Below are 17316 nucleotides of genomic sequence, written 5' to 3'. Positions count from 1 at the left end.
GAAAATCGCTATAGAGTACCAGTCCACTTACCATTTAAACAGAGAGCCCTGTATGAGGTTTGCCACTTGGATGCAGAAAAGGGTTATTGGCTGATTTGCAAGGACTGTGTAAACATGCTGGATTTGGGGAAATTTAAAAAAAAATACATATTATGTGCAAGTCCTCCAAATGAAAACGTCACTTAAGGAAGAAAAAACTTAAACGTAAAGATAATAATGATTTCTAAGTGAAATTTAAGTTTTTTCAAAGGGTGTTTGGTTGATTAATCTGTGGCACTTTTTAAGCCCTTCATATATTTAATGTACCTAACTACAGTACTCAAATAAGTGTAGTGAGCGTATAACCGAAATGTACTTCTCTGTTCAGGATCATATTTACTGTAGTACTGAGTCAGGCTCTTGTCTTCTTGTGTTGTTGCTGTAAGAGCTCCTTTGGATCACTTTGAGGATAAGAGTTTTAGTATAAAGTTCAAGTGTTTGGAGTTGTGCTCAAGTGAAAGTAGGTAAGTATTGAAAGGAAAATGCACCAAGAAGGACTTACTAAACAAACAAACAAACAAAAAAGTATAATATCTAGATGCTTTTCTCTAGTGTTAACTTATGAGTGGAGTAACAAGTACTACAAGTAAAAGTTTTCTCTGAACAAATGTCACTGTTACAAGGTTAAGGCTGAACTTAAAGAGACTGCTGGGATGTTACACTGTGTTTGGCAACAGCGTAAAGCAAAAGAAAGCCCACAAAACTGTGAGGAAACAAAACGGCCAAAAAATGAGGATCACCCGATGTAACGCACACTTCTTCACCAGCAGGAGACTCTCATAACACATCCACTCAAAACTGACCAACCGCTCTTCCCAGGAGGAAAGAGCGGTTGGCCCGACACCTGAGTCGGGTACAAAGCAGCACACACCCTCAACACACAGCCTGATAGGGCTGTAATAATTACTTAAGTACAAAAAGGACTGAAATGATCAAATGTGAAATCATTCAGATTTGTATTTTTATATTCAAACCCTGGAAAATTTTACTTTAAAAAGAAATTAGGTTCTTTACTTGTGCTTAATCACTTCCTTTACGAAGGACAGCGTCAGCAAATATGAGGTATTTATTCTAAAACTAAGTTAATCTGACTTGTCATTTTATGCTGTTGCTATAAAAACAAAAGTTCCTCCAGGTCACTTTTGAAAAAAAAATTACATTTTAAGCTGATAACATTAAAATATTCCATTACAAGTCTAATGTTTGAAGTCTGGCTTTCAAGAGTGTCATATTTATTCTGTTACTGGACCGATGTACAAGCAAAGGTTTGGTCTCAATATTTACCAGGACAGAAAAACCCCAGATCACCTGTCTGAAGTGTGGAATAGCCCCACGTTTAAAAATTAACTCAGTATATCAGTATAAGGGTGGTGTCCTATTCACTAGGCCTCACTCAGGGTGACCATATATTTGCTTTATATATGACTGCACAGGATTTCTTGTCCTTGAAAAATATCACGAGAAATGTGTCTAAAAGAGATAGGAGTGTCTAAAGATTCAGCCCAAATGAGACCCAGACACAGCAAGAAAAAAGGTAACAGTTTAACCCGTGATGGCAGCAGAAAATAAGGAATGCAGGAGTGTGCAAACACTTGTTTTGTGAGATTATAAAGTCAAACTTTAACCCTCTTTCCCTCACATTAAATTTGCTGGGATTTGGTCACTCTACTTGGCCTGCATGCACAGGTGATAGACGTAGCTGCTGCTTCACACATTAGAAGCAAGTGATCAGGAATACTTGGTTAGGGAGGCAGGAGGAGTGATGATTTATGTGCAAAACACATGACAGCAAATGTGGTTAGGATCAAATTAGCGGTGAGGGTCAATTTTATATACCGTTTTGACACTTTAGCCTGAAATGCATCATAATTTAAAAGTGTATTTTACATGTAATCGTGTTTTTTCATACCATGTTTTGATTGGAATACTTCGAAACCAAAGATGGGACAAATATGTTAATAGAACAATTAGATATCAACCTAATATTTGCATACATTTATATAGTCTGTAAAGCCAGTCTCTATTCCTGCTTCACTGCAGCATTTTGACCTCAAATTCAAACACCCAAAGAGGCAAAGACATCCACACTTTCCTCCTTTTCTGAGGGCGCTGACTGTTAAGTAATTCCAGGTGAAATGTAATAGAGTAGATGCCTATAATAAAAGGTGATTAATATTTAAATAGAGTCGAAGTTGAGTAAAGGTTTTCCTCTTACTACTTTAGCCCTCAAACTTCAGCCATTTAAGGAATGACAGGAATGTGACGGTAGTACAATAAGAGCTGCGATATGACCAAAAAAGTCTAACATTCCCATCCAAAAGGATCAGAAGTATCTCAGGAGACACACACACACACACAAGAGTTTCTGTAAACACACCCACGCGCCTTTATGTTTAAACTTTCTTGCCGGTTTAGTGTCCTCATCAGTATGGATCAGCGCCTCGCACTTTTCCCAGGAGCTTCCTTCAGAGGTCATGACTCTGTGGAGTGTATGCAAGGCAGGGGCTTAAACTATAGACTGAATACAGCTCATTGAGGCTGTCTGTTGTTGGTGACCTGACTGACTGCTATAAATAACCCCCAACCCCCCGCCCCGACTCCTATACTCACAGACACCAAGAGCTGCTATGACCCTGTGTGGTATAAAGATCGGTTTACCTTCTTCCTGGAGGTCAAACCGGGGTCTAAAATCCTCTTTAGGAGAGCAGGTCAACATTTTGTAATAAAATAAAAGCCTCTTAGATCTGGCATTTTATCATTAATAAATAAATAGGTCGCTTATCAGGAAAAAAATATCAAATAAGCACATTAGATATGGATAAAAATGTAGTGTAATTTAGATATTTTGGTGTCTGTCAGACAGAACAGGTCATTTGTAGAGGTCCCCCTGATGTTTTTTATGACAATATATGGAACAAACTATCAATAATTTAGTGTAAAAATGATAAACACATCAGCCAGTGATGAAAATATTAGTTCATTTCACTTTGATATCACAGCATGAATGTCTGTTTTGATTTCAGGAGTGGGGCCGGCAAGCACATGAACATTATTTATTTGTCTTTAAACAGATTCTTCTGATGGTATTCAGAACCGTTTTTGATGTTTTGCGAAAACTGTGATTTTTATCAGTTTAAACTCTAACCTGCAACACAATCTGTGCAAAAATGGAACATTTTCTTATGCCATAAAGATTCACAGTTGACAGTGGGAGTGTAAAACATTATGAATGAACGGGTTATGATGCTTTCACTTGTAGCTTCATTCACAAACATTTGATATTATAATAGAAATGCTGAATAAAAAAATCAAAATTAAAACTGAGGCTGCAGTAAGCATTTCCTCTCCATGCTCCTCTTTTTGGGGTCTTTAGTGCCTTGAGACATTTATTATTGTGAACTGGTGCTATATAATTGTGTGTAAATATAAAGACCCCAAACTGGAGATGTGGTCTTGTGGGATGGATTAAGCACCAAATAGTGTCTTAAGGGTTCCTCACAGGCTGCATGCAGACACAACAACCTTCACCGGGAGAAGAGGAAAGCTTTTATTTTGTCTAAGAGGAAAATGTAAGGCCAAAAAGGTCACAAATCACTCTCTCCTGCTCGATGTTCACGGTAAAACCCGCAAAACAAATGTACATATTAATTTTTCAATCAACTCTTATGATCTTTTGGAGCTGATTGATTTTTAAATAACTGGAACAAACTGAAAATGTGGAAGTGAGAGGGACAAAATGGAGACGTTTTCAGCCCAACTGTAACACAAGTTTGAGGGAATCCTCTCACACGCTCCTCTATCTGACCCAGCTGTTATTTTGTAAATACGATGAAAATCAGACCACCTGTCAGGGCAGAAATTCTTCCCGGTAAGTCTAAACTTTTCCTGCATTTGCAGAATACAGCGCAGCAGTTAGCGAGCAGGTTTCAACGTGTTGCATCATGCTGAGCTTCACCTGTTGAGTAGCATGCTGAGAAAGGGGTGACATTAGAAGAAACTAACCTGCCAAACAAGAAACAAGTCAATGTGGGTGCTGCAGGTGAAGATAGACAGCCAAGAGAAAAGTACAGCAGCTCGCTGTAAATTTTCTCTAACTTTCCTGAATCACAGTGAGGATCAGAGGCATCGTGAGATAATTAAAAAGATGAGAAATAAGGATTGTTTTTCTGCACAAATCAGAGCTCCTTTTACCAATAAAAACCGTAACATTGTTGCTTCTCAAGCAGAAAAAAACTCCCTCTATGCTACCTCCCTCCACACCTACAAGTCCCTTCACGTTCCTGCCCTACAGCATCTCTCTGACCTCATTAATCGCCACTCCCCCCTCCTGAAATCTTCAATCTTTGGTCACTCAGCTGATGTGCTTTCCCTTCTCTTGGTTGCAGACTCCAGAGGAACCAGGCCTTCTGTGTCCAGGCTTCAGACCTCTTTTTAAAAAAAAAAAAAACAAAACATAATTTAAATCATCACTTAACATTCACATTTCCAGACGGGCATTTGGTCTCACTCACTTTATAATGTGTTAGTTTATGTTTTCCATCCATCCATCCATTCATCCATGCATTCTCTTCTGCTTAACCTATATCCATAGTGTTAGGTTAGGTAAGTGTATTAGGGTAATTCTAGGTTAATATAAATTGTGGTGCTTGGGGAAGAAAGTATTATAAGATTAAAGCAGTAAATGTATAAGAAAAAAATTCCCACCTGACCCTCTCAGAATCAGCAGGTTTCTTGTTTAAACGATCACTTTGACATTTTTAGTGACCAGCAGCTAACATCTGAGAGATCCCTGGTCTGATACCGGGAGGAGACACAAACCCAGTCTCAGGGGCTCACAAACCACATCAGGAACTACATGAAAATTTATGCCATCCACTGCGGTGACCCCTGGTAAGTCATGGACCAGATGAAAGTACCTGCTGCTTTAGTATCTAAAACCTGTTCCTTCATCCTATTAATATCTTATTTTGATTCCAGGTTCATCTTCCGGCCGTTCCAGCTTTTTAATAATACAGTCAGATTTATCCATTGCTTTTTTTAAAAGTATTAATAAATATATTTAGTGACCGAAAGAATAAGATCGCGAATACAAGCAGCAGAAATGAGTTTCCTTTGAAGGGTGGCTGGCCTCTCCCTTAGAGATAAGGTGAGGAACGCGGCCATCCGGGAGGGGCTCAGAGTAGAGCCGCTGCTCCTCCACATCGAAAGGAGCCAGTTGAGGTGGCTCGGACATCTGATTAGGATGCCTCCTGGACGCCTCTTGGGTGAGGTGTTCCGGGCATGTTCCACCTGAGGAGGCCTCGTGGTAGACCCAGGACTGGCCTGGGAACGCCTTGGGGTCCCTCCGGATGAGCTGGAGGAGGTGGCTGGGGAGAGGGATGCCTGGGCTTCTCTGCTTAGGCTCCTGCCCCCGCGACCCAGCCCCGGATAAGCGGAAGAGAATGGATGGATGGATAATAAATATATTAATGATTTATAATCTTTGTCATCACCACTCTTCTGATATGAAAAGCACAAGGTTTTTGAGATCCTAATTTTATTAGATTCATCTTTTTTGAGTGTTTTACTCTATTTAATGACTTATTGAGCTCCTTATTGTATTATATTCACCTTTGTACATGGGTTTTATTGTATTTTAATTACTGCTATACATTTTTCTATTTATTCGAGCTCATGGTTTCATATTAATCTTTCATATATTACTTTACTGAGCTCCTTTGTTTGACTTTTTCCTCTTTGAGCCCCAGTCTTTTGAGTAGTTTTTACCTTTTGTCATATTCTGTTTTATTGAGCTTTTCTACTTCAGTTGAACTATTTTCTTTCTTTTCGGTTGTGTTCACTGTTTTGGCTGCTCTACCTAGAAATGTATCAACTTTTGGGTCAAATAAAGTAGATCTTATTTTAACTCGATCCAGCCAACTAAACCTTAAAAAACATAAATAATTGGAGGTTAAAGTGGGCTCCTGTGGCAGCTCTAAACTGAAGCTCCTTTTCCACACACCTGTCTCCTGTGTGTTTACGCGTGCGTGTTGGCTAGTTCGTGCTCGCGCCGCGTGCATTTGCGGCGTCTTTAGGACCCTGCGGAAACTTTTTTATCTGGTGCGGCAGCCTCTGCGGCTCGTGAGAGAGAGCGAGCGAGCGAGCGAGAGAGGAGCAGGCGGGGGAGCACGAGCCAGCAACGGGGAGAGAAGACCCGGTAGAGCGCGAGGAGGGAGGGAGAGAGAGAGAGTGAGTGTGTGTGTGTGTGTGAGAGAGAGCGAGAGAGACCGAGAGTGAACGAGAGGCGAGAGAGCGACGACCGTCAGGGTCCGGGTGCCTGAGGGACGGACGACACGGTAAATATAAACATTATATTTTGAACGCACACCGGCACCCGTTACAGCCGTTAAGTTTAGCTAACAGTCACCTCCTAAAGTCGTCGCGCGCTCCGGGGCCATTCGGTTCCGTTTTAGCAGATGATGTGCGCGTGAAGACGGAGCGACACACGGGGCGAGTGAACTTGGGGACTTCTTTTGTACAGTGGGAGGAAAATCACCGCCACCGGGCAGCCGTTACATAACGGATGCGTGTTAACCGTTCACCGGAGTGTAGAACTCTATGCCCCACTCCGTCAGGCTTCTCCCTCCCGCCCCCCACCCCAACGCCGACACCAGCAGGTAACGTTAAACCGGAGCGCACCGTCCTCCTCGTCCACCAGATGCAGACAGACACATCAGCGCGCGGAACCGGAGAGTGAACGAGCGAGAGCGCGTGCGGGGACGCGCATGCCGGGGTTAACGGGTGCATTCGGTCTGAGACGCGCCCCCGTGTGTTTTTTTACCTGACCCAGTAAAGCTTATCGTCGCTACACACTCAGCCACGTGCCTCTCACAGGCTGCCCGCCCCGCACACACCCCAGCCGGGATTATACACCGGTTATGAGAAGCCGTCCGGTAAAGGCCGCGTGAGGTCGCTCACAATATTAATTGTCATAAAGCTGAGCGTTGTCAAGGTAGTAGGACCAACTACGACACATCCGTAGTGCGCTTTAAAAATAAAAGTCGACAAAAAACGCGGTCGCTATATTGGGGCATTCACAGATACAGTAAAAGAACCATTATCAGCTTAACCGATATTATTATATTTGTAAAATGTATTTGAGACTTAATTTGTTTTGCTGCAATATTTTAGTATTTTATTGAGTATTCAAGTTATATTTTGGCTTGTAAAAAGGCCAGGAAACTGGGAGAAATAGAAATTACTTTTCTTTTTCATGTGCTGCATTGAATCCCCAGATCACAGTGGCTCAAAAAAATTGTCACAAAAGATTAAAAGCAAAAAATGTTTAATAGCTGTTTAACAGCATATAGGCTTTAAAAATGTCTTAAATGTCTTAAACAACTAATGGAGTACCACATGCTTATCTATTTATAATAACTGTCAAATTTATTTTTTGTTGGCACAATATTTATCATATTTTAACATAAAAAATTATAGGAACACTAAAGACAACTAAAATTAATTCTTGAGGTGATTTAAGTGCGGTGATTTTTCTGAATAAAGTTTCACATTTAACAGCTAACAACTTTTTTGTGACAATAACACATCAGAGTACTCCAAGGGTGTGTTTTAAATAACATTAAACATAAATGTAAACATTTAAAATGCCTATATTCTAACAGTAAGGTCATGATTAACCTACAAAAAATGTTTGGGCATCCAAGCATTCATTAGATTAAACTGATTGAGGGGTTAATTATTAAATATATCTCTTCCTACTTGAATCCTTAAAATGCTTCTGCTCAAATACTATTGAAATAATTTGAACAAAGCACTGAATTTAACGGGTGGCATTTATTTATTACAAAAAAGTGACAAATTTACAATACAGGCTATTTGATACACTATATAATCAACTAAACCAACATGTGGTGTTTTTTTTTTTTTTTTACTGAAGTATTACTTTAATCCCAACTCGCTTAATCTGACACCTTTTAGACCAGCCAAAAAAAAAAAAAAAAAGAAAAGAAAAGAAAAAAAATAAAAGCATTAATCACAGTTTCCCACCTTGGTTGTGTTCTTCTTTTTAGTGTAAACATTATGTTTTGCATGCAGTCAAATTTTACGTTTACATTTTACAGTATTTTGACCTCAGATGACCCCCAGCATTTACAAAATCCTGCCTACACTTGGATTTCTGTGAGTACAAATAACTTTTAAAGTGCTGTACTTTGGGAAAAGTGCAACAAAAAAGAGATCAGTCAGTGTTTTCATCAGTTAAGAAAAAAAATGCACTGCAAATGCAAGATACTTTAATGAATTACAGAAAAAAAATATTTGAAAAGTACTACTCAAATGAAATGGTTAATAAAATTTAATGCTTTTATTGTGAAAACTAATCATTTATGTTCCTGTCTTGTCACTGTTTGATTCTCATTACCTTGACCTCTCTGAAGCTTTTTCTCTGCGCAACCATTTCTCCTCCCACTAGTGCATGCTTCTGTTTGGGCCTTTGACTAGGGGCTAATTTAAACCACTGCTGGCATGAAGACTGGAACAATTTAAATCAGTGTACATTGACTTGCTATAGGAGGGTGAGGTGTGTATGTGTGACCTAAATACTTAGGACTTGGAGGAGTTAGTTGGCTTGCAGCCTGGAGTTTGTGCAGGGAGCCCCCGGGAGTGGTGGGGTGGATACTGTACAACCATTTCTGCAAAGTTTCCACTCCATGTTTCTGCTGGTAACTGTCTTTACAGTAGGTGATGTAAGGCTGGAGCATGAGGAGCGACATACTGTACAATGCATCCTGAGAAAAGCCAGACACACTGGCTGCGCTCACACTGTGCTCAAATCCAGATCATTGCTGAGGTCTACAACATCACATTTTGAAGCTCCTTTTTGTGATGAGTTTCTGACACCTGTCTGAACAAATCACACTCGCAAAAACACAAAAACAAGAGGCTTCACACCCAGCGCACTAATCCAGGGGTGTTTATCTGAAACAGAGGCCATCCTGTATGGTGTAATCCTCAAAGATCAGGTTATCCCCGTAGCCACTGATTTAATCTGTGATTGAGGTTTATTAAACCAAGAGTCAGTGCTGATTTGATTAGCTTGGGCTTGTGTATGGACTCTCCAAAACCACAGTTGCAGGTCATACTGTCTTTTTTTCTTCAGATGGGATGAATAACAAAAACACTAGATCTGGTCACTTTATTATGATTAAACTGTGTAAACCCAAAAACTCCAGTATTCTGATCTATTTCTTTAATTCGTTACCTGAATTATCTTGAAAAAGTAAAGATTTGACCAGATTAGCATCATTTAACTTGGAATTAACAGCTCTACAGGAACTGCAAAAATGATATCTGCTTGTTAAATGAGGATGTTATCAATGCAGTTTCTGGATCCAGGTGTCTCCTGTGTTGGATGAGGCTCGTGTTTTTTAAATGTGCTGTAATGCTTTGCGTATCTCTTGCTTTTTTAACTGACAAGAGCCCCCTGAAGCTATTTAGTCACCAGTTTTGATCTCTCTGGCTTTTTATCAGTACTGTATAAACTCATTACTGCCTTGGGCACCAAATATTTATTACTTTAGAAAAAAAGAAAGATTTTATTGTGAACAGTAATCCTTAGGATCAGGATGTTTTCATAGCAACTAACCCAAATCATGGGCCAATATATCAGTGAGTAAACTAATGCTATGGATGGGTTGGTGTGTCTGAAGTTTGATCTGTTTTCGGTGGCTTCTTCACTCAACATGATGGCGATTGTGCCTGCCCATCGAAGACCCTCATCATGACCTTTTACTGACGGCAATTTAATCCTCGTCCTACATCTTCCCTGTGCTTTGTGTTTATATTAGTCTAACCATAGCTCTGTAGCTCTGTGTTTTGTGGGTCAGAGTAGAGGTGGGGGCTTTATATGCGTATCTGACTGTATTACTCTACTTGTATTTGTATTTTATAGCTTATTTAATCTTGTGTACCTGCCCACTAGTAGCTAAATCTGTTACAAGGCAGCTTTTCTCTCATTAGATCACTATTTTCATGAATGGTTGCTGAAAAATAAAAAATAAAGTCCCCCAGGGGAGCTTCCCACTCCCTCAGAACTGTTTTGTCCAGAGACAACCCCGCCCCCCCAGTTTCAAAAGTAAAGCCAGGTTAAACCTGCATTCTTTTAATAGCCTCCAGGGGGCAGCTCCTGTGATTGCAAAAAGCCACCCAGATGTATAGAAGTATATGGAAAAAATGGTCACCAGTATCATTCCATATTAAATAAAAAATAATGTTTATTTTGTAAATTATAGTCCTAATCATCGCTTTGAAGGAGGATAAAGCAGGGTATGCTTTACTTTGACCTGACAAGTCGCTACCGTATGAGCATCTTTTCATGTTAACTCTGGTTTGGCCAGTATCTCACACTCACTTGAAGTTCCTTTTGTAAGGAAAACATCCCTACTGTGTGTTAGGAGCTAAAGCAAGATCATAAAAACTGACTTATAGGAACTATGACGGCCACCACTACTGTACCTGCAGCCCAACAGTTACTAAAACGATAAAAAGGTCCCCTGCTTTGGAAACACATGATAGAGCCCTAAAGCTAAATTTAGTCCCAAAGACCCCCAAAACAGCATAGTTAGAATACTTTTGCATTAAGAGATTAACACTCAATAAAAGTCTGTATTTGTGCATAGATTTGTTTTTCATAAATAACTTCTATTAGTTTCAGTATACGTAGTAATATCATCATACAGAAAAATAACAAAGTTGAGTTGATCAGCCATAAAATCAAGATTAGCAAGCGGGTGTTAGGACATATTCTGACACCCGACAGGAAGGATCAGCCTTAACAAGGCTCCCTTTCAGTGGTTCAGTGGCTGTCACAGGCATGTCTGATTTGGCTTTAAGGCTTTTCATGTCAGGGCAAGGTAAAACCAAAATCTTTCTACAAGAAAGTCTTGCCACTTGGCAGCCATGAAGTGCCTCCAAACACGTATTTGATTAGTTATTTAAACCAGGGATGCCAAAGATGCAGCCCAGTCATTAGTTACTCATTTTTATAACAACATGCATTTCTATTCCTGGTGTGGCAGTGCTAGCTTTACTAGACAGGAGTGAAAATAGATGGAAATTAAAAGCATTTCTAGATCTAGACAAGAGACATAGTTATTATTGTTCAGTTACTTGTAAATTTGTACAGCACTTAACAAAACCAGCTTTACAGAGAGCTTTACTAAAACACACACACACACACACACACAAAATCAAAACCTTTTAGTTTAAAGCTGGCTGTACAAGACTCAAGTACAACCTCAAGATAAAAATCAAATAAAATTCAACAATAACCTAAACATATGAAAGTTTAAATAAGATGGGGGGGGGGGGGGGGTACTTAAAACTGTCAAGGTTATAAGAAAGTCTATTAGAAGATTTACTTATAAAGAATAAGTTAAAACAGCTATTTAAAAGCAGATACAGTTGCAGTAAGCCACCTTTAGTCTTTGAGCGTAAGGTGCAATCAGTCAGGTTCCTGCCCAGCAATGAAAGGCTGTGCACTGCCTTTGCACAGTTATAGGATATATTCTGGAGCCACGAAAGGCTTTAAAAGAAATAAACTGGTCTAATATGTTCACTCTTTTCTGCTGCACTTTGAACCATTGCAGTAATCTTACTGAGAGGAATAAAAGCATGCAGGAGTATACACATGAAGGTTTTGTGTCTTTCCACTGTGAGCTGTTTGCACATGTAAAGACAGTAGACTCAATGAATATGGAAAAGTTGAAGTATATTTTTCAAATTGCAGTTACTTATATCAATACATCTCAGTCCTTGCGTCAACTATTTTGTAAATTGGTCAATTTCTCAAAAACTTCTCTGGCAAATTTTTAAGGGATTGGTGTGAGGGGTTTCTTTCAGTTGGGTGTAATATTTCAGCTTTAATCTTGGCAGTGGCCCAGATAAATGTTTTCAAAATACTGCTTTACGCTTAAATTATGCAATGGTTTTATTGTTTTGGGCCACTTTAGATCAAATTGGGCTGCATGTGGCCCATAAACTAAAAAGATCTACACTAAAGTTTAATTTCAGCAGTTACTGGGGCACAGAAACTGCATGTCTATATTCACCAGACTAATCTGATTAAAAACACTTAGAAAGTTTGCCGAGTTTGGCCCAAGTTATACTTCTTCATCCATCTTCCTCCCATGGATATCAATTCAGTATCCTATGAATGCCTTGACTCTCTCTTATAATGCCTCTGCTGAAACACAGAGGGACTGAAATGTGATCGCAATCAGTGTTTTAATCTCCCAAGACGAGCTGCGTCAATAGAGCTGTAATGCTTTCTTTGCTCGCTATCTTCAAATCTGCTCTTACTTTCCTGTTTGTATCCCTTACATGCAATTTTAAGCTGTGAACAGACGTGTGTAATAGTCTGTTATTCTGCTGAAGCGTGTTTGCCAATAATTGTTTGTAAACACCCCTTTAATACACCTAAGTGCCTACAATGCCAAAACAGCTGGAAAAAAACCCTTTGTGCTCATATTTCAAACCAAATGTTTATAAAACAAACAAAAAAACTAAACGGCTTCTGTGGTTATAAAGCTGTCCCTGTGCTCGCTTTCCTTTGTGCCTGCTCCCTGGTTTTGTCATTAATTACCTTCCATATAACAAAAAATGTTAATAAGGGCAGTGAGATGAGAGGGTGATGAAACGAGAGCCAATATGAGCTCAAGTACTTACAAGGTCACACATGGCTGCCTCTCCACTGAACACCTTCCTAACAGCTGCCCTCTACTCGCCCATTCGAGCTCAATAATGACACATAATATCGTAGAAAGTTCATTGTTTATCGAATTAAAATAATAATAATAATAATTTGATTGTTATAGCTTCTCATGTGATAAAGTCTGTTTTATGTCGTTGTAATGCGAGTACCTGTGGGTTTTAAACTATTAGGCAAAACAAGAAGATTTAAGATGAAACCAAATTCATTATGGAGAATTTTTTTTTTTGTTATTTTATATATTTTTTTATCTGTCATAAAAGGTAACCGATTATTGTAGCGGTAAAGACACCTGGGTGTATTTTTGGTGTATGCCTGCCCTTCTCGATTCTCATGTTTCAGGTCTTTCATTAGTATCTCATGGACAAAGAATAACATAAATAAATAAATAAATAAAACATAGTACATGATAGAAAAAATCTGTAATGTAAGTTGTAACTGAATGTATGGATATAGTGTAATTAGCGCCACAAGTACATGGATCTTTGTCATGCTTGTGGTCAGAATTCTAAGTCAGCAATGCTTATCTGCAGTCTGAATGCAGCCACTTTGTCTAATAAAATGGGACAGTTTCATCAGGCTGCATCAATCACTCTGAGACGGCCAGTGTTGACAGCTACCCTGATTCCAGCAGACTCCTCTGTGGACACCTGCATGTGCAGTATGTGTTAATGTATTAGAGCTCAGAAACTGAATTTTTCTTGCTCCCGTCTGTCAAGCACAGTTCAAAAAGGCACACCTGTAGTGCACCTTTAACCTGAGGGAGAAAAAAAAAAAAATCAAAAGAAAGATGTCAGTCACATGCTGAGCATGATTCCTTACTCACACCTGACAGGTTTTCTCTAACTGTACATATACTAATGTGTGTGTTTCTGTGTGTTTTGTCTCTCTTCCTCCAGGAGAGGGGGAGGACTGAGGGAGCGAGTGATTGTCTGACAGACCGACAGGTTGAATGAAGCTGCACCTGGTGCTTCTGAGGGCGTTTCCCATGTTTTGATTTGCTCTGTTTTTTTATTTTCTAAACTTGGTTTCACTGAGCTGCTCCCTGCCATGCCGTCCAACAGCCCCGCTGCTGCTGAACCGCCCCAGACGCCAGAGAATGACACTTCCAATGATGTGGTGAGCAGGATCCCCTACATGAATCTACTTATATTGCTCTATCAATAATACTATATGTACTGCAGCAGTCTATTTGAATCAGACCAGCAGTTACACCTACCACAGTATGAAATTTTCACTACAAGATTATTATGACCAAAAGAATTCACAATAATAATGTTATCACAAAAACAATAATAATAACTAACTAGCAATTTTTCTTGCTAGTGTTGGACTGTGTCTGTTGCTTGCTGCAAAAAATTGTAGCTAAATATGAAAACGCTGAAGGGAGACTGACTCAAATTTGTGCAAATGAGCAGGCATAGAAGCTTTTAATTTGAAAATCTGATACTTCAAAACATCCTGTTAATTCCAATATGTAACTGGTTGTGCTGAACCAATCAAAGCTCTTTCACATTAAAACATGAATTATGAAATATCAAAGAGAAAAGTTGTTAAAATGTTGCTAAATATTAAGTGTGGAATGATGTTGGGGCATATTACATAAAAAGTTCACATATAGTGTACTCTGTATTTAGTATCATGTAATGAATTATTCTGTTTCACATGAAACTAAAATAATACATTTTAAAATATTTTTAAAATATATTTTTTAATGATTCAATTTGGAAATTCAAGAAGTAATTACATTTTTAAATAATTAAACATAAGGAAATTTATTTATTTATGCAATTCATGTACACCCTAGTTTTAAAATGTTAGGTTATTCCAGTAGCACTCTCCAAAAGCCATAAACATGTCAAAAGTGTCACAGTATCAAAAGTGATGTGATAAAATCATTAATATTTAAGCAGTATGTCAATGAATAACCCAACAATAATTGGCTGATGCAATAATGGAACATTGCATCAGTTTTATACTAACTGTCTTGAATGCAGTAACCACCATCATTAAGTATTACTGCATGAGATGTGCAATACTTACTGTATCTCTTTAAATAGTGTTATAAAACAAAATAATTATATAATGGAAATAAGTACTCAAAGTCAGCTGTAGTCTTTGTACAGTTCAGTTCCTCCTGCTCCTGTGACTTTTATCATCACTGCTTCTATTATTATATGTATTGAAAAACTACTGCTACTGTTATTATTGCTGCCACAGATATTATTACAGCCACCACCTCTTTTACTACAGCTGTCATTACCACCACTATTTTGGCTTCTTAGCTCATGGTGGAGAGCTTTTTTTAGCCAACGTGTGCAGAGAAGCTGGCAAGTCTGACTGTGTGTTTCTAATAATTAAACTTGCAGTGATTTATTTACATTTACCACAGGCCTGTCTGCTTTCCACACACTAGTTTGACCACCTGTAAGTGAGACAATTTTAGGGTTTAGTGTTTCAAGTGTTCTTTTAAAAAAAAAAATTTTCTAATTTTGTACACAAATGAGCAGACAGCTGAAAAATGGCTCAATTCATTTGCTCTCCCGGAACCCAGGGCGGCCCTCGTAAATCTGTGAGAAGTTTGAAGTTTATTCTATAGTTGTGCTGCTATATAGAAACCCGCCTCACTTGCCAACTTCCACATTCACACACTGGAACCAGGCCAAAACAAAGTTTCCTGTATAGAGCTGTTCTTTCTGACTTCCTGAGATTTAACTCTCTCATAAAGAGTCGAGCAAGAGAGAAATCAGAGGAAGTCTCAGTTTGAAGACAGAGAGGAAGTGATGGTGAGGAGACAGATGAAAGAGGTGTGGGAGCCTGACTGATGCCAGCTGTAGACTACTGAACAAGACAGGAGGTGCCAGCAGGATTTTCTCTCTATATATTTTTATACATTTATAGTATCCATAATATAGCGAACAAGACAGAGAGTGATTAATTAATTAGTTCATCTTTTTTTTCTGAAAGTTGTACTAGCCTGATGTTGCACCACCATAAAACTCTAATTACAACCATCTTAATATTAAGACATCTAATGAAACAGCTTGGAGAAATGTGCAATTAAACAGTATTATTGCAGTTCCTGTTATAGAGGATATTGGACATCATACAATCACTGGTCACAAGGGAAATGTGTGTATTCCCCAACTGGTTGATGAGCGGTTCCTGGAGGTCACTGGCTGTCGCTGGATGAAAACAGTCACAAAGAGGGTGCTACTACAAAAATCTCATTGTGATTGCTTTGGTTGCTAACAGATTGCAGCAGTTTTCTGTAGTTTACATGGAAGATGCCAACTTTTCTGCAAACACTTGGTAACTACCCGCCAATTGGTAGTAAATTCTGGAAAAAGTGTGACGCAAACCAGAAATCGGAAAAGTTCAAAGTAAAGTTCACAGTCTCACTACAGCTCAGAGAGTAGCTGGCAACTGTTTTCAGATAAGTTGTCTTCCATGCAAACTGACCACGGCAATCTGCTAGTGAGCAACACAATGACAAGAAGGTTTTTGGTGCAGCACCATATGCATCTGTGTGATCAGTTTCATTTAACAACTGCGAGCAAAGTCCAGCAGTCACTTGCCAACAGGTCAAGAAATACACATTTTCCTTCGCGACCAGTGGTTGCCAGATGGTCGCTGACTCGTTTCCAGGCCCGTGTGATGGAGCCTCATTCACTTGACCCTACAGCATCACATGCCCAAAATGGTGGACGAGTTAATGTCATGTGGTGTCAGCTGTGGCCCCCTCGTCATTTACAATGAATGTTTTTTGTTTTTATTTTTTCAGAAAGCATTTATACAACTTAATCCGATAAGATAAACTGACAGGATAAGATGGACTTCTATGAATCAAATACTAATCATTTTAGTCCCTTGGGTGTCATGGGTCTGCAGGATATGCAGACACTGCTAGTTATGAATAGGAGCCAAATGCAGACACATTGAGGCAGGTGAGGAGAACTGAAAACAAGTTTTTTGACTGTAATAAGTAATTAAGGCCAAAACACAAAGACCAAAACGGAACTGACTGCTGAAACATAACACTTGAAAATTCACTGAAACCTGTACTCTATGGAAACAAAATACTAGAAAATTCACAAGCTGGGACCACTGGGGCAAGGGAAATAGATGATCTGACAAAGGACAAGGAGAGTCTGAAACTCTGAAATACACAAGAGGGTGATAAGGGAAAGAGGAGACAGCTGAGAAGAACGAGACACAGGTGAATTAAATCACTGTAGACAAGACACAGGAAGCAAAACTAAGCAAAGCACAAGGAACACTAACTCACAAAGTAAAACAGGAAGTGCAATAACTAAATGGGGAAGACAGACACATGAGTGATCTTATGTGAGATTGTCTTGTGTCAAGAGACTTGACAAAAGAGGAAGGGAGCATAGAGGGAAAACTAAACTCTAAAGCCACTGGGAACTGAGAACAAGAATAAATATACGTAGAACATTCAAGCCAAATAAACATTAAACAAACTAAGAATAAATAGAATATTTGAACAA

At 39.0% G+C, this 17316-nt stretch overlaps 1 protein-coding gene across 9 annotated transcripts in view; it reads left to right on the top strand.

Annotated features, from left to right (window-relative positions):
• The first annotated feature begins 6160 nt into the window (after positions 1-6160).
• The window catches only part of dnmt3aa (DNA (cytosine-5-)-methyltransferase 3 alpha a), a 96817-nt gene continuing 85661 nt past the window's right edge, over positions 6161-17316 (top strand). For 3 of the 9 annotated variants that reach the window (XM_030720925.1, XM_030720924.1, XM_030720919.1), the window contains exons 1-2: positions 6161-6374; positions 13705-13924. In XM_030720925.1, the coding sequence (XP_030576785.1) occupies positions 13856-13924 (69 nt within the window). In that variant the 5' untranslated portion in view covers positions 6161-6374; positions 13705-13855. Of the gene's footprint in view, positions 6375-6467; positions 6696-8158; positions 8218-13704; positions 13925-17316 lie in introns of those variants that run through there. The other 6 variants (XM_030720928.1, XM_030720923.1, XM_030720926.1 and 3 more) reach the window with 5 other exon arrangements.

The sequence above is a fragment of the Archocentrus centrarchus genome, chromosome 24 (assembly GCF_007364275.1).
Source record: "Archocentrus centrarchus isolate MPI-CPG fArcCen1 chromosome 24, fArcCen1, whole genome shotgun sequence".
NCBI classification, from domain to species: Eukaryota; Metazoa; Chordata; class Actinopteri; order Cichliformes; family Cichlidae; genus Archocentrus; species Archocentrus centrarchus.
The sequence above is the reverse complement of the archived record's forward strand: the minus strand, read 5'-3'. Positions and strand labels throughout refer to the sequence as shown.